The sequence below is a fragment of the Plecotus auritus genome (assembly GCF_963455305.1).
Source record: "Plecotus auritus genome assembly, chromosome: 1".
Classification (NCBI taxonomy): Eukaryota; Metazoa; Chordata; class Mammalia; order Chiroptera; family Vespertilionidae; genus Plecotus; species Plecotus auritus.
This window is the reverse complement of record NC_137770.1, coordinates 102,251,807-102,276,041: the sequence shown is the minus strand read 5'-3', so window position 1 is coordinate 102,276,041 and position 24,235 is coordinate 102,251,807. Positions and strand designations below refer to the sequence as shown.

The 24,235-nt window shown below is 40.6% G+C and overlaps 1 protein-coding gene across 1 annotated transcript in view; it reads right to left on the bottom strand.

The window, feature by feature from the left end:
• Positions 1–4,384: 4,384 nt before the first annotated feature.
• ITGA8 (integrin subunit alpha 8) overlaps positions 4,385–24,235 on the bottom strand; it is a 216,396-nt gene continuing 196,545 nt past the window's right edge. Inside the window, exons 27-30 of the mRNA XM_080672065.1 lie at positions 21,736–21,849; positions 19,435–19,536; positions 9,582–9,704; positions 4,385–7,222 (exon numbers count right to left, since the gene is read on the bottom strand). Coding sequence (XP_080528191.1) covers positions 7,136–7,222; positions 9,582–9,704; positions 19,435–19,536; positions 21,736–21,849 — 426 coding nt within the window. The 3' untranslated portion in view covers positions 4,385–7,135. The remainder of the gene's footprint in view (positions 7,223–9,581; positions 9,705–19,434; positions 19,537–21,735; positions 21,850–24,235) is intronic.

Sequence of the window (24,235 nt, the reverse complement as noted above, 5' to 3'; positions counted from 1 at the left end):
CTTCATACTCCACTTCCTCTTTCTCATAATGGTCCTTCGGATACTTATGATGAGCTAATATTTTCCCCCAGGACGTTCTCTTCTTAAGGTTAAATGACCTCGGGTTTTTTAAGGATTCCTTACATGCTTGAGGCTTTTCCTATTCTTGTTGCTTTTTTCTCAGTAATGAAATACAGTGCAGCTGATGTCTGGAGCTCATTGGCTTGGACAAACTCCTGAAGCTGAGTGTAGGGTGAGAGGCCACTGGCCAAAGGGAAACAATACCCTCTTCCTGGAGTGGGACCTCCCTCCCATGTGAATGGATAGACATTTCCCAGTAAGGACTGGGAAAAACCATGGTGGGAAGAGCAGAAAGGTGAAGCGAAAACAAGAGGTTGCTTAGTATGCTGTGACTCTGGCCTGTTAGCTAACCTGTGAGATCAGACTGATTTTTTGTTCTGTAAACTCCCTCCCACCACCTAGCCTGTGGCCAGTGCCACACACATGTACCCAGTAAATGCTACTTATCTTTGTCTTATTTTCTTGGTTCCATCATCCATATGATAGCTGCTTTTTCTTGCTCTGAATCATTGCTATGTTTTTTTTAATTCTCACCTAAAGACATGCTTTTATTGATTTTAGAGAGAGTGAAAAGGAGAAGGGGATTGAGAGAGAGAGAGAGAGAGAGAGAGAGAGAGAGAGAGAGAGACATTGGTGTGAGAGAGAAACATAGATTGGTTGCCTCCCATATGCACCCAACCCAGGATTGAACCTCAAAACTGGGTAAGTGCCCTGACCAGGAATCGAACCAGTGACTTTTCAGTGCATGAAACAATACCCAACCAACTGAGCTACACTGGCCAGGGTTAGGTCACTGCAGATTTAAGCAATGCCTTCCCTGTGTTGAACAGTGGAGCTGGGGATCAAGCCCTGAGCCCAAAGATAGGGACTTCTCACTAACTCAGTGACCAACAATCCTTAGTTTCCAATCAGTGAGGAATCTACTCTGTTATATCACAAAACTGACATTTATTTATATTGTTCATGAGAATAAAATAATTATTTCAAGAGAAAAGAAGAGAATGATAACATGAATGGTGATGGTAGGACATTTCAGAGCAGAGCAGATGAGTAAATTATACAAATAATGCAATTATCTTAATCTTCTAGTATGTGCATGAAGGCAATAAATGAGAGAAAACATAAATATTTATAAATCTATTATATACTGGGCAACACTAGTCTATTACCTTAGTGAGTATAAATCAAAAGACTGATACTCTTGTTAAACTCTTCATATGTGCTTTGTCATCTTTGGCTCACTTGTCAAACTATCTTATATGATAGACACTTTTGAAGGAAGATGATATGAGTTGAATTGTGTTCTCCCAAAAAGTTATGTTGAGTCCCAACCCCCACTATTTCAGGATGTGACCGTAGTTGAGATAGGTTCTTTATAGAGATAATCAAGTTAAAACAAAATCATTAGGGTGGACCATAATTCAAAACACCTGTTGTTCTTATAAAAAGGGGAAACATGGCCCTGGCCAGTGGCTTAGTTGGTTGGAGCATTGCCCTGTACACCAAAAAAGTTGTGGGTTCAATTCCCGGTCAGGGCACATACCTAGGTTGCAAGTTCAATCCCTGGTTGGGGCGCATATGGAAAGCAACCTATTGATGTTTCTCTCTCCCTCTCTCTCCCTCAGACAAATAAAAAACATGTCATTGGGTGAGGATTAAAACAAAAAAGGATGAGACATGGACATAGACACACACAGAGGGGTGGTAATGTGAGACACACAGAGAGAACACGGTGTGAAGAAGGAGGATTGGAGTGATGCATTTATGAGCTAAGGAACACCTGGGACTACAGAAGCTATGACAGAGGTGTAGAAACAATTGCTTCCATAGAGCCTTCAAAGGGAGCATGCCCTGGTGATAATCCTATATAATAAAAGCCTAATATGCAAATTATCCCCTAGAGCTGTTGTTCGACTGGGGGTTCAACCGGGAGACCAGGAGTTCGACAGCTTGCTATGACATATGCTGACCACCAGGGGGCAGTGGTGCAGAACATGGCGGGTGTCAGCGATGTGCTGCAACCTCTTGTAGGCTACCTGGGGGTGGGGGTGAATGGGACGGAGGTGCAGTGAGAATGTGGGGTGTCCACCAAGCTCGCTCTCACTCCCCCTGCTACCCTCCCTGGGACGCTAGGGCTTGCTTGCCAGGGGAAGCTCCCACGCTCAGGTGCCGGGTGCCTGCAAGGAGCCCTCCCCACACCCACGTGACATCTTCCAGGTGAGCTGGGCCGCAGCCACCCAGACTGCAGTGGCCGGTCGGGTTCCCCATGGGTTCATGCAGGAACTGGTCTGCGAGGCCGGCCAGGAGAGAGTGCACTGCCCGCCTGGCTTCTGTGTGGCACCGCTGGGCAGCCCAGAGGCCCACGCTGTGCCCCTCCCCGCAGCATCTCTGTGTGGGGACTCAGGCACTGTGACTCAGGCAGAGGGGGGCACATAGGAGTCTGGGGGCCCAAGGTCAGCTGGGACCTGCCCTTCCACGCCAGACGCTTGCACTTTAATCGCCGACCAGGCCTAGGAACCGAACCTGTGCATGAATTTTGTGCACCAGGCCTCTAGTTTAATTATAAACTGCTTGCTTCAAGAATTGTGTGATAATAAATTTCTGCTGTTTTAAGCCACCCAATTTGTGGTACTTCCAGCCCTAGGAAGCTAAAATAGAGGATAAATATGGAATTTTTAAAAATTGAAAATTCTGACAGAAAAAAAATTGTTAAATATGCTGGTATCATACAGACGATTAAGTGCATGAAAGTTGAAATCTAAAATTTTAAAACCAGGGAGGTCCACTTTATTGCTTAAAAATAAATCCCACCTAAAGGTTGGCTAGTTTGCTGATCACTTGGTTATTTCTACAACATAATACACAACCAAAATAAACAACAGCACAGAGATTTTAAGAACATTCCTACTGTGTCATCTCATGGTGCTGATAGAAGTTAAATTCAAGACGTTTTTGTTAAAGGGCACTAGTATCAGGCTACATTTCCATGTGGATTTTAGCCAACAATCATAAATAATAGAGAACTTGCTCATAAACAATTCCAAAAGGCAGTGTGTCAGGCAGATGGTATTTTGGGGGTGGGGTGGGGGAGTTGAACAGGAGAAGCATCGTTGTGCCTTGAGTACGCTGGCCATCCTGAACTCACCATTAACTGAAGCATCACTGGGGGTTATGGTTTTACTCAGCTCTCACGTGAGTCCAAAGTTTTAATGCTTTAAACTTCTATGCTAAAGAAATTAACCTTTTAATGGCATCAAAGTTCTGAAGGAGAAAATCTTCTATAGATTTTGGGGAAAGAACTTTAGACCCCAGGGAGGTAGATACTGTCTCAACATTCATGGTTATTCACAAAAGGCTTTCATGTTTTGGCTCTTCACGAGGGTGCCAAGATGCTGGGTGCTGGAGAGGTAACCTGTGAGAATGGTGCAAATCTCACAGAGGACATGTGCAACTTGTAAGGAAATCCTACTTTGTCAAAAGTTCTGCAAGCAATGATACTTATCTCATTTGTCCAATCTAGGCACCCAAATCGCAACTCAATCTTTAGAAAGTACTGACACAGTTAAGGGTCTCCATAAAAAATGTCTGGAAATCACAAAGATAGCAACAGAGTTTGTTGAGAAGACAGCTCTCACTGCTCACATTAACCTACCAAGCACTTCACTACTTTCCCCCTCACTATGAGCACAGATAGGCTTTAACCAGTGGACTGGCCAGTGTGGATCCTTCCATGTGCTTCAGGGAAGTCTTGCCCCACTCAGACTAGTTTGTACTGAGATGGGGCTTTGATCTTCAGCACCAATATTATTGAATCTTAGATTTGGCTGCATTTTTTCCCATCTGGGATACACAGACACCCCTGGACCAAAATGCCATGAAGGACAGGAAGAGCCTTTGAGTTGGCTAAAGCTGCAAAGGAAGGCTTCGTAACAGATTTATATACAGCCAAAATTTGAAAGACAACATAGGGAAACCAGTTGTATAAGGGTGGGGGTTTCAGAAATGACCTAACAAAATTTTTAACATTTTTATTGCAATTTAATTCATATGCCATAAAACTCGCCTACTTAAAAAGAAGACAGTTCAGTGTTTTTTAGTATTTTCAAAGTTGGGCAATTATTACCACAATATAAATTGATAACATTTTTATCATCCCAAAGGAGTGAAGCATTTTTGCTCTTTCAAATTTCTTCCAATATTATTTTTATAATAAAGAATCAAGGTGTAAAGACAAACTTTGATGTCTGCCACTGTGGGAAAGCTTTCCTTCGCTTGTGAAACAAACCACAAATACATCCAAGTGTCTTTAATTTTTAATTTTATTAGTGAGAAGGTAAATAGGTACATGAAAATCTTCACAGATATCCACAAATGTATTTAAATAAAACAGGAAAAAGAAGAGTTGGAATAGGACTTCAGTGGTGACTAGTCCATGTTGTGTACTTACTGTTTAAAAACCTCCAAGTTTATAAAACTTCATTTGCCCATTTTCCACGTCTTAAAAACCAGCTGCACGACTTTCAGAGGGGTATCTAACACATAGAGAGACTCTTCGACAAGCACGGCACATTCTGAGTTATGCACGTGATTGGCAATCCTGTGACCAGGAGCAGATGTGCTCAGTGCGTGGTAAGAGGACTCTGCATGTAGAGGGGAGCCGAAGAACTGATGCCTGGAAAGTCCCCTGACCTCAGTGTCCCCCTCCTCCATTTGCTTCCACATTCTAAGTGGGTGAGAGGGCCGGTGTGTGCTTGCCGGCCTCTGCGAAATGCCTGTAGGTAACAGTGCTCACCCTGTTCGAAGGGACTCCTCTGGGCTGTGACCGTGTGGAAGGCAGAGTTTGCCTGTAAAGCCCTCAGACCTTGCTCTGTTCCGGGCCCCAGTCTTCTTAGGACCTCTAGTTTCCCCAGGTGACTGTATGAGTGCTCTCACAGGGTCCTACATTTATCGAACCCTAAGAGTTCTGAGTTCCTTCACCAAGGTTGTTAGCTTAAAAGGCAATGGGTGAGTTTTCTCAGACACCATTTATGACCAAAAATCCTGAGGTGATCATTTCTATTGGCTAAAATGGAAACAAGAGTTAAGGCATTATTTGGGGGCATAGAGTCCTGCCTGAAATCCCTCCAATCATATCCTTTAGATGGCTACTTCCCTAGTGTAAAGCCAATTCTAGACAACCAACACCTAAGACCAGAGGCTGGTGTGGGGCCCACAAATAGTCTGAGGTGTGTGCGGTTCTCAGCCACAGTCAGCCGCATACACTGGGAGCCAGACTTCATTCCTGACAGACTTGAAACCGCTACCATGACAGGATTTAATTCATAAGCGGGAAGAATATGAACTGCATCCGTGTCTTCTTCCATGTGCCTTTCATTTGGTCTCCAAAGAAATTCTGCAGCTACAGCCAAATGGCTTGTCTCCAGGTTAAGGCACGACAGAAACTTAATGTCTGTGAGTTTGGCTCTTCTTTCAAACAAAGTGTGATGTTGGAACTGGGATACAAGTTTCCCAATGGCTCTGTAAACTTAAGGTTTTGGGTCTGCTTGTTCTATCATTCTTAATATTCAGGATATTAATTTAAAAATAACTAATGCCAGTGTAAACATGCTTTAGATACATAGGTCTATAAAATATTGCACATAAATATAAACTTTGTTCAGCATTTCTTCCTAGTCATTTTTCATTATTATAAAAAGGATACAAAGTTGTGTAGACTATATGAATTTGCCTGGTCAATTTTACTTCAAAAATGTTAATATTACACATAATTATGGCTTATTTACAAGTTTTAAACATCAAGTTTTTGTGATGGTTAAATTCAAGGTGATGGGAAAATAGTTTACATAAAGATACTTTTCCAAAGTCATGTACTATAAAGATTATCAGTAAAAATGAGTAGTAAAGTTGGAATAGGCAGTTTTAAATAAAATCCTTGGGAATCCATTTTCTAGGTTCATCTCACACCTGCATAACTTTGCATTTCCTTCATATTTATGTGTAACATATCTTCTCTGTGTACATAGTAAGTTTGAGATATAGTAGAGAAAATAGGTATTTAATCTGAAGTTAAATATTGGTGTTGCTTCTTATAGATATTAAAAATATGTTTACCCATATTGTTAAATTGCTTTTCAGCTAACAAACTCTAGACATTTTTCATAATTACCATAACTTTTAAACACCACACAGGGTTGAGAGTACCTTGAAATGTGTGTATTGCTAATTAAGTGGAACGATTATTTTTTTAAATAAAAAGAACTATAAATGTAACTTTTTGCAAAGCTATATTAAGCAGATGTGAGTCCCTAGAAAGTGTGAATACAAGTAATTTCAGGTGGAAGGCAGCATAATATTAAGTGAAGCTATCTTCTAATACCAATTTGCTTTTCCTTAACATGATCTAAAAAGCTCTATTAAATGACTGATCTGCACACAATGGTTAACTTAGAGGGAATTAAGAGAGTGATTTAGAAAACCAGCTGACCAAATCTTAACTTCCAAAGCCTCTACATGGCCAGAGAAACGGAAAATAAATAAATAAATTGTTATTCTTGCTTACAAGATTATCTTTGTCATTTCAAAAGTACTTTCACAGTACCTACAACAACATATATTTGTCTCCCTGAGCCGCAACGTCATTAGAAAAATCTCTTTTCCATAGGGAGGTGTCAAATATTATGTAGGATACAGTAGTGTTGGAAGGTTCGGTCCTAGTTCATCTTCTAAATTCTATCATAATTCAGTCTTTTTGTCTTTGTGACTTAAGTTGGATTTACCTGGAAAGCAGCCTTAGTTTCCATACCCATTTCAATGTGTCTGCCAAATACAGAATGACTCAAGGGAAAGAAATCTTGCACGGTGGCTGTTTCTACAGTGGTGAGGATGTTTCCTTCCCAAAGGCTCGTGGGCTCCATGGCAATGTCTCCACAGGGTGGTGTCGATGAGGTTATAGTTCCCGGGCCTTTCCATTTCCTAGGACACTGGCAGGTCCAGGAAAACCTTTGTTTAACCCTCATGTTCCTTCTTTTCTTTGAACAGGACCGTGTCAGAGTTTTCGGTCTTTGGTTTTTCCTTTTTAAGCACCAGGGGTTTTCTCATTTGTCAGCTGTTCCCTGTCATTCATATCATCTTGGGGGGGTCTTGATCTGTCAAAGAATCCGCACTACAGAAAAGAAAAATGGGCTATAAAAGCAAGTCCTTCTGGGAATTTGTGAAACCCCTCGTGCCAATAATGTTCACTTTATGTATTTGCTAAGGAACTTAGAGCTCTGTGGAGGAAATCTTCCTGATTCTCCAAATGAGGAGGTGAAAAAAGAGTATTCTTAGCCTGTAGAGGAACACATTGCATTGGGCAGTGTTTGTGCCTTCCTGCTGCCTTGTCCTGACAGTGGGAGAATGTCTCTGTTTTATACAAACCAGTTATGGATCTTGGATCTTTCCCTGGGGTTACAGGACCTGGCCCAGGGATGTCTCTCTGCTTTCCTGCATGGTGTCTGGAGCCAGCAGCAGCACTAACTGCTGACCAGGGAAGGGAGAGTCGCTTCTGAAATATAGCTTCCTCCTGACCACAGGAGGAAGTGAGGGGGTCCTTGGGTACCCCTCTGCACTTGGTGGGACATATAGTATAGAGAGGGAAATCTATTTTAATCCAAGAACATCTTAGGACCTTTACAAAGATTAACCAGGAACTCTGGGAAGAGGTGATTCTAGAATGTTCATCCTCCTGAATTTCCAGTTAGTATTTGGTCTAGGCCAGTCAGTGGTCAGCAACTGCGGCTCCCGAGCCACATGCGGCTCGTGAGCTGCGGTTTGCCGCTCTGTTGACTAATGAGTTTGCCGACCACTGCGTAAGGCATTACCCTTACCCAGAAGTTTTGACTTCAGGTTAAAGACATTAGTACATTATTAAAATGTTTTTTAAGTGTTTTTCCCTAAGACAGTGGTTGGCAAACTCATTAGTCAACAGAGCCGCAGTTTGCCGACCACTGGTCTAGGCCCGTGGTCGGCAAACTGCGGCTCGCGAGCCATATGCGGCTCTTTGGCCCCTTGAGTGTGGCTCTTCCACAAAATACCACGGCCTGGGCGAGTCTATTTTGAAGAAGTGGCGTTAGAAGAAGTTTAAGTTAAAAAAATTTGGCTCTCAGCCCTGACCGGTTTGGCTCAGTGGATAGAGCGTCGGCCTGTGGACTGAAGGGTCCCAGGTTCGATTCTGGTCAAGGGCATGTACCCTGGTTGCGGGCACATCCCCAGTGGGGGGTGTGCAAGAGGCAGCTGATCGATGTTTCTAACTCTCTGTCCCTCTCCCTTCCTCTCTGTAAAAAATCAATAAAATATATTTAAAAAATATTTGGCTCTCCAAAGAAATTTCAATCGTTGTACTGTTGATACTTGGCTCTGTTGACTAATGAGTTTGCCGACCACTGGTCTAGGCGAAACTGCCTACAAACCTGGAACCTCAGTTTGTGTTTATTGTTTCTTCATTAGAAACCCAACCCACTGGGTTTGGCTTATAACTATCAAGTCGTCTTTCTTTTGTAGGACTAGCACAATGTTCTGTCAATTGGTACGTATAACTGTAACATGATGGAAATACAGTTACTATAAACAACAGAATAACACAAAAGCCTGTGTGCAAGACTAAATGGGCTCAGGATGGCACAAAACAACTAATACAGATCAGAAACGCCAATTTTTAACTTAAAAGGCAAGGTTTTCCTAGTTTAAAGGTCTCTTAAACATGCTGCATATTGTTTTTAAATAAAAACACACTATGATTTTTGGAGAAACGCAACAATAGTGGTTAAGTAAGATGTGACTGAGTTAATTATTCTGACAGTCATGTAATCCTGACATTGTTTCTCTTTTGGAATGGAAAGCTCTGTGAAACTTGGTAATCATGTTTGTTTTGGGGCCAGAAATTAATTTCTATAGTAGATTTTAAGAACAAACTTTAGTGTAACACATGAAAGAGTAAGTTAAGGCTTCCTAATGGAGACAAACTAATTGGCAAGATTAAAAAAAAATAAAACAAGTCCAAGAATATTATAACATGCATGATCTATTTGCCCTACTTGATAGTCCAAGTACCAATTAATTACTATAATAATTACATCTGTGTAGTGCTTATAAAGAAAAATCTCAAAGGATTGTTGATAGGACCATTTAAATAAAAAGCTTAAGATCTTGGTTAATTAAACAAGAAAAATAAGTCTTCATAACAACATTTTCACTCCAAGCATATTGGAAAAAAGTTAATAAAGTCTAATACTCTCTATATTTATTTATAAGAGATCTCAAGATAAAAGCAACATTCAACACCCCCAGTCTTCTTAAATGTCAGTTACACAAGGGTACTGTTTGCCAAAGCAAACAAGATACAAGGTTTCTTTTATGTTTTTTAGACTGTTAAAAAACACCAAATCACACCTCTAGCATTATCTTTTTAAATCCCTAGATATAGCCTTCTAAATCCCTTTAGTGCCCTCTCTACTCAAAAAGGAAAATAAAATAAAGAAACTTACCTTCCATAAAGCCAAAGTCAAAATGGCCAGAACCAATAATCCAAGAAGTATCGCTAGTATTATCACCCACAATGGGATTGAGAAGGAAACATTTGGTGTTGCCCAAATAACTGATGTCTTAATCTGAAGTGAAAAATAAAGCAAATGAACTCTACTTTGAAAACTCTTTGGTGAAATAAAGCAGTAGTTACCAATATAATATTGGGAGTAGTTCTGAAAGGATCCATATAGTAATTGAAATCATCCTAGGAGAGGCTGAAGGGGTTATTGCACTTGAACATGGATCTTAAAAACTCATAGGTTGGGTGAAAAGCCAATTACAGATATGTTGTGGATGTTTGGCTTATAACAGCACAGAAACCCTAAAATAGAATTGAGTTGGACCAGGAACCAACAAGGTGGAAAGGAATGACCTTAAATTGGGCTGGACCTTTTATAAAAACAACTAGGGGCCCGGTGCATTCATGAACTGGGAGGGAGAGGGTCCTTCAGCCCAGCCTGACCCCTCTCACAAACTGGGAGCCCTCAAGGGATGTCCTACTGATGGTTTAGGCCCGCTCCCCGAGGGTGGGGAGTGGGCCTAAGCCCCAGTCTGGCCTCCCTCTGTGGGAGGCGACCAGGCTGATCAGGGGAAGGTGCCAGCCCCATCACCCCGCTGCTACAGCCACTGCCAGCCACCGCAGCCCCCAAGGTGTTTTCATCAACACGGACTCCAGTCCCTTCACCATGAAAAAATGACAACTTTCTTTAGGCATTTTCAAGATGTGTCTTTCATAGGATATTACATTTCTTTCTCTCTCTCTCTTTTTTTTTTATCCTCACCTGAGGATATGTTTCCATTGATTTTTAGAGAGTGTGGGAGAAGGAAAGACAGAGAGAAACATCAATGTGAGAGGGAATCTTTGATTGGTTGCCTCCTGCATGAGCCCTGACCTGGGCCCCAGCCAGGGAGGAGCCTGCAACCTAGGTACATGCCTTTTATCAGAATCGAACCCGGACCCTGCGGTCGGCAAGGCTAGGCGTTATCCACTGAGCCAAACCGGCTAGGGCAGGATATGACATTTCTTAGCCCTCCAGCAGCGGACCTTCATTTTTTCCTCCAGGAGTGTGGTGGAAAAACCCTAGATCACCTTTTTGGATTCTTATTACCCAAGTTATCAAGAACATTACCAGTGGCAAACAGGGAGCTTAGCCAATGAGTGGTCAGAAAAGGTGTTTCCTCTGCAGCTCACGCGCAGAGGCAGGGCTGCTGGCAAGCCGAGGCTGGCACCCCCACACACAACCCCCCCGCCCCCCGCCCCTCTGCTCAAGCCTCTGCTGCGGCTTGAGCAGGCCCCCCAGCTCCCATCGAGCCTCTGCCATGGATTGGGCAGGCACCCCAGGCTCCGCTCAGGCCCTGCTAAAGCCTCCGTCATGGCTTGGGCAGGGCCCCCCCCCCTCCGACCCCGGCTCTGATCAAGCCTCTGCCTCGGATTGGGCAGGACCCCCTGGCTCCACGCAGGCCCTGCTCAAGCCTCTGCCACCCAGCCCCCAGACGATCTGGGTCAAGGCTGGTAGCTAGGAGTGGCCGGAGGCGTTTTGGGACCCTGGCAGCTCAGGGCCTGTGCGGGCCTACAGGCTCGGAGCAGCCTGGGTCCCAAGGATGTTCCCAGGACCCAGGCCGCTGGATGCCTGTGTATGCAAATCAACCCACCATCTTTGGGGTTAATTTGCATACTCACTCCTGATTGGCTGGTGGGTGTAGCAGAGGTACTGTCAATTTGCATCTTTCTCTTTTATTAGTGTAGATGGCTAAAAGTAGACCCTACAAAAGATCAAGTCTGTCCACTTATATTTCTCCACCAAACTGAGCTAACCTCTCCAAGAGGTGAACTTGTGCACAACCACCGACTGTTGGATGTGCAGGAAGGTTAGAAACCATCTCACCCAACTCCTCATTTTACAAACGAGAAAAAATGAGTCCCACAGGGCTGATTCATATAGCTAATTAATGTCAGGCCTCTTTATCTCTAGGTTCTGTGCTCTATCAAAGGCCAGCCCAGAGTGTGAGGCTAGCCATCTTGCATTTGATGGAAGTAACTACAGTAAGCAGAGTGAACGGTGATGCTGTGGAGCTGCCTTCAATCCTAACTCTAACTTTCAGATACTATTAGAATTCATTTCGTTCCCAGTGTTGCAAGGAAACTTGGAATTAAATGAGGCCTTCTCAGCAGGCCTGCACACTCAGTGTCTGTGAACGACCCCTGCCTCCCAATATGGGCAGAAGCAGCAGCAGACCCCCAAACAAAACCACCACACTGCTAACACCTTTCGTCAAGGAAAAGAGAATAAATATGTTCTTGGATCCAAAACGTTCTTCACCAAGGAGGCCCATCTGGCTACAGATAGAAGCAAGCATGGCCTCAGCTAAAGTGGTTGAAGTGATCCCTGGCAACTTGTTGTCAAGTTGGTTGGAAGGCTCATGAGTCCAGTCCTGACACACACTCAAGAACTCTAAGCCACAATTCCCTGATCCACCCGTCAGGAGAGTATGAATTCATAACAAAGGTTGTTGGGCTCTCAAACTTTCCCTGGCTGGAAACATATGGATGTCTTCATAGCCTGCACTCTGGTATTGGGCCCTGACTCTGCTCACTTCTTTGCTTCTGCCTTCTTAACTAGGTCTGAGCATCCTGTCTATGCTCTTCTCAGCTTGTCAGGGTTTTATTGCTCCTTTCATCTTGGCTCACTTCCTCTATGCATCAGACATACTGATGACTTAATTCATTGAGTTCTCCGAACCCAAATATCATTTATATTTAGAGCAAACAACAGAATTGACTGGAGTGAAACTGCTAGTCATTCCACATGGACGATGGTGCCAAGGACCAGACACGTGCTCTCAGAGAAAAAGGCTGGCCAAGACCTACTCACGGTTACTCATGACCTTTCTTCCTTTGATTGTTAGCTGTCCTTGCCAGTATTGTCCCAATTTTATTGAGCACATCAGTAGGAAGTGCAACATTCCGTGATCATAATGGCATTACCTTTACCCGGATTGCCACAGTTTAAGGACAGGGCACATGGTACTGAAGAAATGCATTACAAGGGCTCAAAGCAGTTACCATGTCCCTGGTTTCTGCAGCCTAATTAATTTACTTAAAAACTATCCTTTCATGTGTCCTGCATGAGCGAGTCAGGGACTAGATCACTTCTTAATTCTTTTTATATACTGCTCTCTTATGAATTCCATCTGATGACATATATGAAATCAGCATACAGTCCTAACATGTGAGGTGCTCAGAGAAAGGGCATGCAGTCATATTTTAAAATGACCCCAATGCCACTGGGAGCAGACTGACTGCGTTTTGGTAATGAGAATGTCAGAATTTTGGAACTGAAAAGGACGGTAGTGATCGTGAGTTCACAAGCCGGTTACATTGCCCCGGGAGAGAGAAAATCTGAAGCCACATAAAATTCTGAGTTTTCTTAGGTTCTTTTCCTCCATAAGCTCTAAGTCCATGGAGGAAATATAGTTTCAGTCTATACTTTGTGCCTGTGTTAGAGATTGCCTAAATTATCTAATTTACATTAAGATAAGCAACAATGCTTCTCAATTTTCCATCCCGATTTACCTAATTTCTTAAGTCACCTCCCACTGTTTCATGTTAAACATAGGAAACGGTCCTAGTTTTGTAAATAAAAAAAGAAGAAAGCTAAAGGAATTGAAATAAAATAGACTGTTCACATTTTTAGTTTAATTAAAACAAATGGAATGGAAGAATAGCCACCAACTACTTTGCTGGGGTTTTTGGCCAGTTGATTATTGCAGGTTGGGATGTACTGTCTTTAAATTTGGTCTGCCTGTAGAAAGGGCAAGGAGGTCACTTACAAAGAACTAATAATGATATCTGAAGGGTTTTTTTTTTCCCCAGAAGTGATTGAAAAGTAGGAATAAAACATTAAATTGAACAGGATATGCTTAGTAGGGTCTCTTGAAGCAGAAAACAGCTTTACAGGGGTCATTACAAAATCTACTGGTTTTTTGTTTGCATTCACTTCTTAAGATTCTGACAGCAGCATCTTTAAAAAGTCCACGAAGAGGATCACTAGTGTCCCTTTTGGTTCCAAAATTCTGAAATTCTCAGCACCACACTATTGTCAGCCTGCTGCCAGTAACAAATACCACGTCATAGTCTTTCTCTGAACACTTTAAATGTTAGGTTTACGTATGTTGTATATATTCCCTATATGTCATCATACGTCATTGACTATGAGGAAAGGATATAAAGACTTTTTAAACCAGGTAAACTGGAGTGACTTTCCTCCTGCACTTGCACCCTGCTCCCCTTGCAGGCTGCCTTTATGACATCCATGTGGCACTGAGGCTGCCCAAGCTTCTCCATCTAAATGGGTGCAGCTTCAGCGCAGCCAGGTGAGGCTCAGGGCTGAGCATTGACCTATGAACCAGGAGATCAAGGTTCGATTCCTGATCAGGGCACATGCCTGTGTTGCAGGCTCCATCCCAGGTAGGGGGCGTGCAGGGGGCAATCAATTAATGATTCTCATAGATGTTTCTATGTCTCTATCCATCTACCTTTCTCTCCCTCTGAAAATCAATAAATACGTATTTAATAAACAAATAAATAAATAAATGGGTGCAGCTTCAGGGACCTTCCTTGGCCCAGCTGTTTTTCTAAACTTATCCAGGCTTTTCACTTGCATAGTCAAGTCTTCACTACACTTTGGAGAGTGAAAACAGAAAACCAGCAATAGTGCCCAGAGCGTTTCTTCAGATTTCCAGTGCAGAGGAGCAGACGACGCTGCTGGAAAGAGGTGGATGAGAATCACACGTGGCACACCACTGGGAGAGTCACATGTCTCGAAAGGAGAGGTCTTTCAGAGAACACATTGATTCGGGGCTCACGTGACATGTCACATCTGCAAGTGGCAAGGGGGCATTTCATTTGCAGGTGGAGACAGGTAAAGCAAAGCTTTTCCTGAAACTTGATGTTCTGTAAAAATAAGCTAGACACTTGAGCTGCAAGGCAAGCTAAAAAGGAAAAGACTTAATTGATCATATTTATGGGGCCAAAATTTATTTAACTGCTGTGGAAATTATAGAAAGGTTTTGGGAAAGCTTGGCAACTATATAAATATTGACAAAACACCAAAAATTTGTTAGTTTTAATATTGATGTTTTTCTTGCAGCTTCTTTTGACAAGCCCACCAGAAGCTTACGTTGTTCATTGGGTAATAAAGAATGAAAAAAATAGGACTTAATTTTTAGAGTTTCTAATGACTAATCACTGATTTGTAGTAAGCATTTTTCATTCATTTGAAAATAGATTTATTAAACACTCCATGTTCTCTGAAGCTCTGTGGGTCTTCTCATCAGCTCCAAGCTCAGAGCCTAGTCTACACTGCTGTTCAATAGAAATATAATGCAAGCCTAATTTAAAATTTTTAAATTAAAAATTTTCTAGTAGCCACATTAAAAAAACAAAACAAGAGAAAAGAGCCCTGGCCAATGTGGCTCAGTTGGTTGGATGTCATCCCACACATTGATAGATCACTGGTTGGATTCTTGGTTAGGGCACATAACCAGGTTGCAGGTTCGATCCCCGGTATGGGTGCAGGCAGGGAGGCAACCGATCAATGTTTCTCTCTTACTAGTACATGGATGTTTCTCTCTCTCCCCCTCTCTCTTCCTCTCTCTAAAAAACAATAAAAAATAGTTTAAAAAGAATGATGAGGCATTAATTTTAATATATGCTTTACTTAACCCTAAATATCAAAACTATTATTTCAACATGTAGTTAATATAAAAATACTCATGAGATTTTTATATTCTTTTTTTGTTTTTCTAACTGCGAAATCCCATGTATATTTAATAGTTGTAGCACATAACAATTTCCAATAGTTAAAGTGAAATACAGTCTTACCCAAACAACAAAGCTGTGTTTAATGGAAAAATATCTAATACAACTGCAGTTTTAAATTTATATTTAAATGAGTTAAAAAGAAATAAAACTATGAGTTCAGGTCCTTACTAGCTACGTTTCAGGTACTCAGTACCCATGTGTGGCTAGTAGCTACCACACAGATTGCGCAGCTCTGAAACATCCTGCATAGTTTCACACAAGCTGTGATTCACTTTACCCAAGCCTAAGATGCTTTCACCAGGAAGGTGTTCCCAAGGCAGGAGATGGGATGTACTTAGGACCAATGGTTTTCCTTAAGAACGTGGGCTTGTGATTACTTATTTTAAGTGCTTTAAGAAAGAAAGTAATACTGAGTAACCAAAGTACTTAAAATTTAGGGAGAAAAATTGCGTTGCATGCCAGCTAATCCTCAAACCATTTTAATTCATTTTTATGTACCAAGAACCTGTAGCTATTTAAGGAAACAGTATAAAGTTTTAACAATTCACTTATTGTAATTATCTGCAATTTTAGGAAGTGGGATCCATAAATTGTAAGTGGTTTAGATTTTCTTCAAGTGATGCTAAGTAGGAACATCTAATCTTACCTTCATCATGTCGTAAATCTTATTGTTCTTTATTATGGTTGAAAGACCATAAATAAATCTTTAAAATGCCTACATTTTCTCACTGACATATGATGTATTTTTGTATAGTTTGACAAAAATAGCAAGGTAGAAGGAAAAGGACTCCCTTGTATTATGCAACTGTAATTAATGTTGACATCTGTATTTATGTATCACAAAATCTTGTGTAAACATACTGCAGTGAGGTCACAAGGATGTTTAAATACATGGACCAAGACACCCTAGCTACAGTGCCATTTTAACGTAAGGCGGACCAGCTGAACACACATTTTAACAACATCTAAATAGCCCCTCTGCCACGTAGTGCCTAGCGTAAGTTCAAACTCCAAACAATTGTTTAACATAAGAATTCCACTCTAAGCTGCTGGAGCTTTGTGAACAATTCTGAAAATCAAATGCATTCACAGTTCCTGGCTGAGTTTTTAAGTAAGAATTTTCATAACATACTTTATAATAGCCACCTTTGGAATTTGGCATTAGTCACATGGAACACAAATATTAAAATTAATGGTAAACAAACAAAAAAGTGTTCAAATAGCAGGAACTTTTTTGTGCGTGCTGTAATGAGCCAGCACTCAGTCCTATCCCTTTGCTTCACGCAACCTTTCCTTCCCCTCGGGACACGACAGGTATGACGTCGCGTGTGGAGTTCATTTTAACCAACACCATGCAAGCAGCAGATGGAGACTGCCATTTCTTCAATATGTAAAGCGTGTAGAAGCCTCAAGAAATGTTTGAATTATGACCATTTTGAAAGGGAGTATAAACAAGCTAGTCATCCCACCCAAGGCCTAGTGGTCGGCAAACTCATTAGTCAACAGAGCCAGATATCAACAGTACAACGACGGAAATTTCTTTTGAGAGCCAAATTTTTTAAACTTAAACTTCTTCTAACGCCACTTCTTCAAAATAGACTCACCCAGGCCATGGTATTTTGTGGAAGAGCCACACTCAAGGGGCCAAAGAGCCGCATGTGGCTCGCGAGCCGCAGTTTGCCGACCACGGGCCTAGGAAAACAGCTGAATATTCTCTAGTCTCATGACAGAAGGAGGAGCCAAGAGACTCTCCCCAGTGGCAGAGCTGGGATCGGAGCTTGATGATTTTCAAGCTACTGACTGCAGTGAGTTCTACCACCTTAAAGCAATTCTCTCCCTCTGGGCTCTTTTCAAGATAAGAATGACAGGCACTCACTATAAAATATGTCTGAATGTTTTTCCAATTACAGTTAAGTTGTCACTTAACATCATGGACAGATTCTGTGACTTTAAGTAAACTGACATAATAAAACCAATGTTACCATAGGCTCATTGACATAACTGTTAAGTTCCTAGGGCATCTCATCGTTGTAACTAAATTACAGTGAACAAAATGATGTTGTTCTAGGACCTGCTGGTACCTTTACCTAAATGGTATAGTAAATCATCCACATCAGATAACAAGACTGGTTTTTAAACGCAGTAACAAGGGTGGTGGGGGTGGAGGAAGCATGTATCTGATCATTTTGTGGATCTTCTGAGATGAGTTGAGAACAGCAGGCTGTCACCTGTGGCCTGCACAGAAAGATTCAATACTGTTGATGGAATCGACTGTAACATATGTTTCTGTTAATGAACATGTGCTCAGAGACAACAAAAGGGCCCAGATTTATCTCCCTTAGAGCTACAAGCCTTTGAACCACTCTGGATGAACATTCTAAATTAAAAACCCAAAGCCTCTATTTTCTAAGTTGAACATAAATCCAGACTATAACAGACGTCTCATGAAAGAGAGGTGAACTAAATGAAGAAAGATGTGGCAGTGCTTGCTTTAAAATGCCACCAAAGTTTACTGAAATAGTTTGACTCTGAAAATCTATTGACATTTCCAATATTGGGCAGGGGGAGGTTATTAGTATTGAGAATTGAGACTGACCTTGTTCCAGGTACTATTCAAGAGTTTTGTATACATAATTTTGTTAATTGTCTCAAAATTCTTTCTGAATGTGGGTAACAGCCTCAGCAAAGTAGAGTGACTTCCTGATAGTTTTCTAAGTAGGGGGGTGTGGATCCAGGAGAAAGCCCAGGAAACTGCATTTTCCTCTGTGCCGCCTGCCTGTGCTGGAGGTTCTCAATCCTAGTTTCACTACAGAATTGCCACTTGTAGATCTTTCAAAGCACAGTGTCCAAGGCCCGCTTCAGACACACTTAATCCTGACATTCGAGGTAAAGACTTAGCACGCATATATTTATTTAAAGTTGCATGAGTGATGATTCTTTTGAATACTTAGGGTTGAAAATCACTAATCAATGGGTTAATTTAATTTAAATTACTGAAAGTAGTTAGGCTAGAAAGTTTAAGTATTACAATTACCTTGGAAGACCTATGCTGGTAAGAAGTTGTGGTAGTATCAATTTATATATCATCCAAAACAGTGCTTCTCAAGTTTTACTGTGAACATGATATACCCTGATGCTTTTGGTGAAATGCAGGTCTGCAGTGAGGCCTGTTTCTGAATTTCTAACCATTTCCTAGGTGATGTTGGGGCTGTTGGTTTGTAAACCACACTTTGAGGAACAAGGATCTGGGGACCAGAGTTCAAGTGGGGGTTGAGAAGGTCTATGGATGACCAAGAGATGAAGGTTAAAATCTTAATACTGCTTCCTGCAGCCCTGGCTGTGATCACTCACTGCGAAGGCAGAGCTTTGGTGACAGTGTCTGCTCAGCCTCTCACCCCGCCGCTCTGCACGGCCTGCCAGGTTGCTGAGGATTTCAGCTGTTGTGCTCTGACAGATATTAGGGGGTCAGTAATGTTTAATAGCCTCAATTTTTAAAAATAAAATTTTGTCCAAATGAAGTTCATAGTATACCTTTTCCCCCAGGTGAAAATTGCGGTTCTCTACATAGAAAGGAAAGATTACTCTCTCCTGTCATGCAGCTGGTCTTTGGCAACTGTCCCTAAAGAAGAGACTCATCCCTCCCCACTCACTCATGTTAAAATTAAGCAATTAGTACAATTTCATTATAATGATCATTGCTGTCTGGACTTCTTCGAAACAAAATGGCTTGATTGAAAATGACATTAGTCCTGCTCTGTGATTTTTTTGGGGGTGGTGGTGGTGGTGGTAGAAAGTTATATTAAAAGATTAAAATTTGATCAAATGACACTAAGTAATTTCCAGCCTGAAATAAGAAAACAGTGATCTGAAGGGGAAACTGTTCTCAAGTCAATGTAATAAGCACTTAAACCTAGTACAAGCCAGAACAGTGATTTAAAAAACAATATTTAAATGAAATTATTTGTGCCTGTATATTTTTAGATACTTACTGCTATGCTTCCCTCTGGGAGTTTTGCTGGCTGGTCTTTATAAGGCATTTCCTTAACTTTAAAGGACACCAGGGATGCAAGAGAATAGGGATCATTCTTTCTCTGCAATTAAAAATATTTAAATATATATCATATAAAGCTTTTACTGGCAGCCACCCATTTGTTTTCAGTATTTTCCATTTCCAAAGCAAAATGTCCTCCCCCTTTCTTCCTTTTCTTTTACTTTTCCCCCATCCATTCATCCATCAGTCACCTGACATCATCCATCATCTACCCATCATTCATGCAGACATCCATCCATCTGTCATCCATCCAAATATCCATCTATCATCTATCCATCATCTATTAATCATCATCCAATTGTCTATCCATCCAACCATTCATCCTCTTCTTATTTTTTTAAATTGTCTTATTAACAAAAGACTTGGTACAATAAAGTTAAAATAAAAAACAGAAAATCAGAGTCCTAAAAAGGAGTAAGCACAATCATTTACATAGTTGCTGTGAGGGAAAAACAAAGAGGAAACATAGTGGGCTAAAAAATTATTGTTAGAGAGGGAAATATTTTAGGGGAAAGACTAGTACTAAGTTATAAAGAAATTTATCACATTTCATCTTATACAGAAGACCCAGAGCACTGACTCTCAGTCTGGGCACCATTAAGATTTTAGCCTAGTCGAGGGGCTGTCCTGTGCAATGTAGGATGTTTAGCAGCATCCTTGGCCTCTACCCACTAGAGGCCAGTAGCAACTCCCCCTCCCCTAGTTGTGACAACCAAAAATGTCAACCAAAAATGTCTCTAATTATTGCAAAATTCCCCTAGTTACGAACCACAGACCTAGAGCCATACAGTGTTTTTGACAGAACTCTTCAGCAAAAGTCCTTTTTGTTTAATTGGTTCTCATACTAACTGTTGATTAAAGTCAAAGGAAAATATTTAAGAGTAAGTCAAGAAAGGACATTCTGAGAACTTAGGCTTCTGTGCTTCTCTACTTAACTTGAGACAGTGATTAGATTTACCCAGTGGTGGCCAGTGGCTGGCTCATATGGCTCTTGAGAAATTGTTAAAGTTTCAGGAATTGTTAGGAACAGTTGTTAAATGGAACCATTACTAAAATGTAAATTATATATACATAAAATTCTGTCAATTATGTATTTTTAAAGGTAATACATACTGAAAACTCAGTACTTTAAATTCTTTTATTACATTTTACTATTATCTACATATTATTTATGTCTATTGTATCTGAAGGGGAAAGACTCTGTGATGGTGAGCTACAGTGCATCTTTTTCCAACTCCATATTCAGCAATGTCATGTTAGCAACTAGAAATAGGCCACGGGGAACAATATTTACACCATGGGCATCAGTGAATGCAGACTGGTGCAGCCACTGTGGAAAGCAGTATGGAGTTACCTTAAAAAATTAAAAATGGAACCGCCTTATGATCCAGGGATTCTACTTCTGGGAATTTATCTGAAGAAACCCAAAACACTAATTCAAAAGAATATATGCACCCTATGTTCATTGCAGTGTTATTTACAATAGCTAAGATCTGGAAGTAGCCCAAGCGACTATAAGTAGATGAGTGGATAAAAAAGCTGTGGTACATTTACACAATGGAATACTACTTTGTTTAAAAAAAAAAAGAAGAAAATCATACCTTTGCAATAGCATAGATGGACCTGGAGAGTATTATGCTAAGTTAAATAAGCCAGCCAGAGAAAGACAAATACCATGTGATTTCACTCATATGTGGAATCTAGTGAAAAAATAAACTAACAAACAAAGTAGAAACAGACTCAGAGAACAGACTGACAGCTGTCAGAGGGGAAGGGTGTTGTGGGGCTGGGTGAAAAAGGCAAAGGAATTAAGCAAAAAAAAAACAATCTCATAGATACAGACAACAGTATGGTGATTACCAGAGGGAAGGGGGACAGGGGCAGGTAGCGAGGGTAAAAGGAGGGATAAATGGTGATGGAAGGAGACTCGACTTAGGGTAGTGAACACACAATACAATATACAAATGATGAATTATAGAACTGTACACCCGAAACCTATATGCTTTTATTAACCAATGTCACCCCAATAAAATTCAACAAAAAGTAACATAGAATGCTGAAATGAAAAAATTTAAAAAACAATTTTAAAATATAAAATATTTTGAAATTAAGTCTAAAAATTGTAAACATAGAAAATGTTTAAGAATTTAAAAGTCATTTTAAAAAATAAGCGTGGTGCTGAGCTTTTGAGAAGAGGTTCTCTAGAGTGGTGTGTATGTGCTTCAGTGTTTTCTGTCACCTGGAGAAACGTCTTGGCCCATAACCGTGATCTGACTTTCAGGACTGCGCTTTCTCCTCCTTCTAGTCGTCCCACTGCACAGGAGATCTGTAAGCACTTGATATTTGTGCAATTCTGCAAAAAACAAAAGCAACTTTAGCAAATCAGCATCTTTAAATTGTGGTAGAGAGTCAACATTGAAGTCAATTTGTTCATATCTTATTTCCTCAGAAGTCATCATCTAATCCATAAATTATTAATTTAAATGAAGAACAAATACATTAAAACAACCAAGAAAAAACACAGTTTGGTAGCAGTGATGCATCAACTTCAGTGGTAACGTAGAGATAAAATGGAACATAAATACAACATAAAATTGAAGTTCTTTTCTAAAGACTTAAAACTATCTTCTTGTAGCAGCAACTGAATTGTTCTGTTTCATTTTAATAGAACTCAGGAAGACATTTCTTTTAAAAAATATTTTTATTAATTTCAGAGAGTAAGGGAGAAAGAGAAAGAGAAAGATCAATGATGAGGGAAAATCATTGATCGGCTGCCTCCTGCATGCCCCACACTGGAGAATGAGCCACAACCCGGGTGTGTGCCCTGACCAGGAATCGAACCGTGACTTCCTGGTTCATAGATTGACGCTCAACCACTGAGCCATGCTGGTTGGGCAGGAAGACATTTCTTATGGACATTCACAGCACCTGAGCCTGGACTAAGCAAAGTCCTGAAATGGCTTTTGAGGAAGATACCTGAGTCCATATTATCTCAAAGTCCCAAAGTTACTAGCCCATTGACAAACATTTGTTCTATAACATTCTTCTTTCTGTCAAAATTACTTCCTAGTTATAAAGCAGGATATTCTGAGCGTTCCATCCATTAAGTTGTTTTTAAACTAGTTTGTAGGATCGTCCAACTTCTAATGGGTAACCTTTAATATATAAAATGCATGTTCCTGCAAAGTATTCATTATGATGACATTCTACCTATCAAATCATGCTTTCTGATTGGATTCCATTTTCCATGTTCCCATGTACAGATTATACTTCTTGAATTATACTCACTGATTTGAATTTATTGTGTGGCCTATGGTTTATTTTTTATGTCTCAAGCACTGGGCACTAGCCTATGGATGTTCAATATTGGATACTGTGTGAAGTAGTTGACTAAGGCATTTCACATTAGTGAAATCAATAAAATACAGAGTAGCCTGAGGAATATTTCACTGAAAACCTTTTGCAAGACCCTCAGAATTCTCTAAAAATCAAGCAATAAGTAACGTGTATCTGATAAACTCCAAAAAGGTTAGATTTCTTCATAATGTTTCCAAATACAGGTTGCTGGGCTGCTCTTGTTCTACCAGAGTTGCACACTTAGGTGTGTGGGTCTTGGCCAGGTTGAGAGAATCCAGGGAAGGTGATGGTTTTAGAAAGTGGTCAAAAGTGTCAAGTGCTGCCCTGGCCAGTGTGGCTCAGTTGGTTAGGCATTGTCCTATGCATTGAAACGTTGTCGGTTCGATTCCTGTCAGGGCACGTGCTTGGGTCACAGCCTTGATCCCCAGTTAGGGGCATGCAGAAAGCAGCCAATCAATGTTTCGCTCTCACATTGATGTTTCTCTCTCTCCCTCTCTAAAAATCAATTTTTTTAAAAAATCTATAAAAAAAAGAGTATCAAGTGCTAAACAGGACTAAGAAAGATAAAGTTTCTGTAAACTGAATAGTTAAAGGAGGAGGAGGAGGAGATGGGGCGATAGCTGTAAAAGCAGCAGGAGCCCGAGATGAGAAAGGCAAGGACAATTCTTAAGCAGAGGAGAAATTATATCTCAGGGTTACAGATACAGATTTTTCCTATGCAAATTGGAAATTATGATCCCAACACAGGATGTTGGCATTTTGCACTTTCAAATTCCTAATCAGAAATGTGATTCAGTAAGTTGTTTTTAACTAAACAAAAACTGTAGGAGGTCTTATTTAGCTTTTGATTTCAGAATAAACTTTGCATAATCACTTTCTATCCAGAATTATTTTGACTCGAGGACATGGGCAGGCATATCATTTGCAATTTTTGAACCAATAAGAGAGAACAGGAATAAAACATAGTTTAACAAAATCAGTGGAAATCAAGGATTGCCTTGCCCTCATCTGCAAGTAACATGTTTCTATGATATTTAGATGTTAGAAATCATCTTGCATTAAAAATCTTTAAAGAGAAAGAAGAAAAAAAATCTGATCCCATAAAACAAGAGCATATATTTTTTCAAAGAATATTAGTTATTGATCTCCACTGCCTTTATATACTCATGAGACACATGCTGAAGTGGAAACTCAAAAATATAGTTGAATCTTAATTTTCCAAATTCTTGGTCCCCAGAGATTTGAACATTGGTTCACCAGAGGGCTTTCCCCTTGGGACTGCACATTAGAATTCTATAGATGTCAATCATTTTCTTTTTTGTTTATTTAAAAAAAATTAATGAGGAATAACTGCTATGTAACATATTAGCTTCAGATGTATA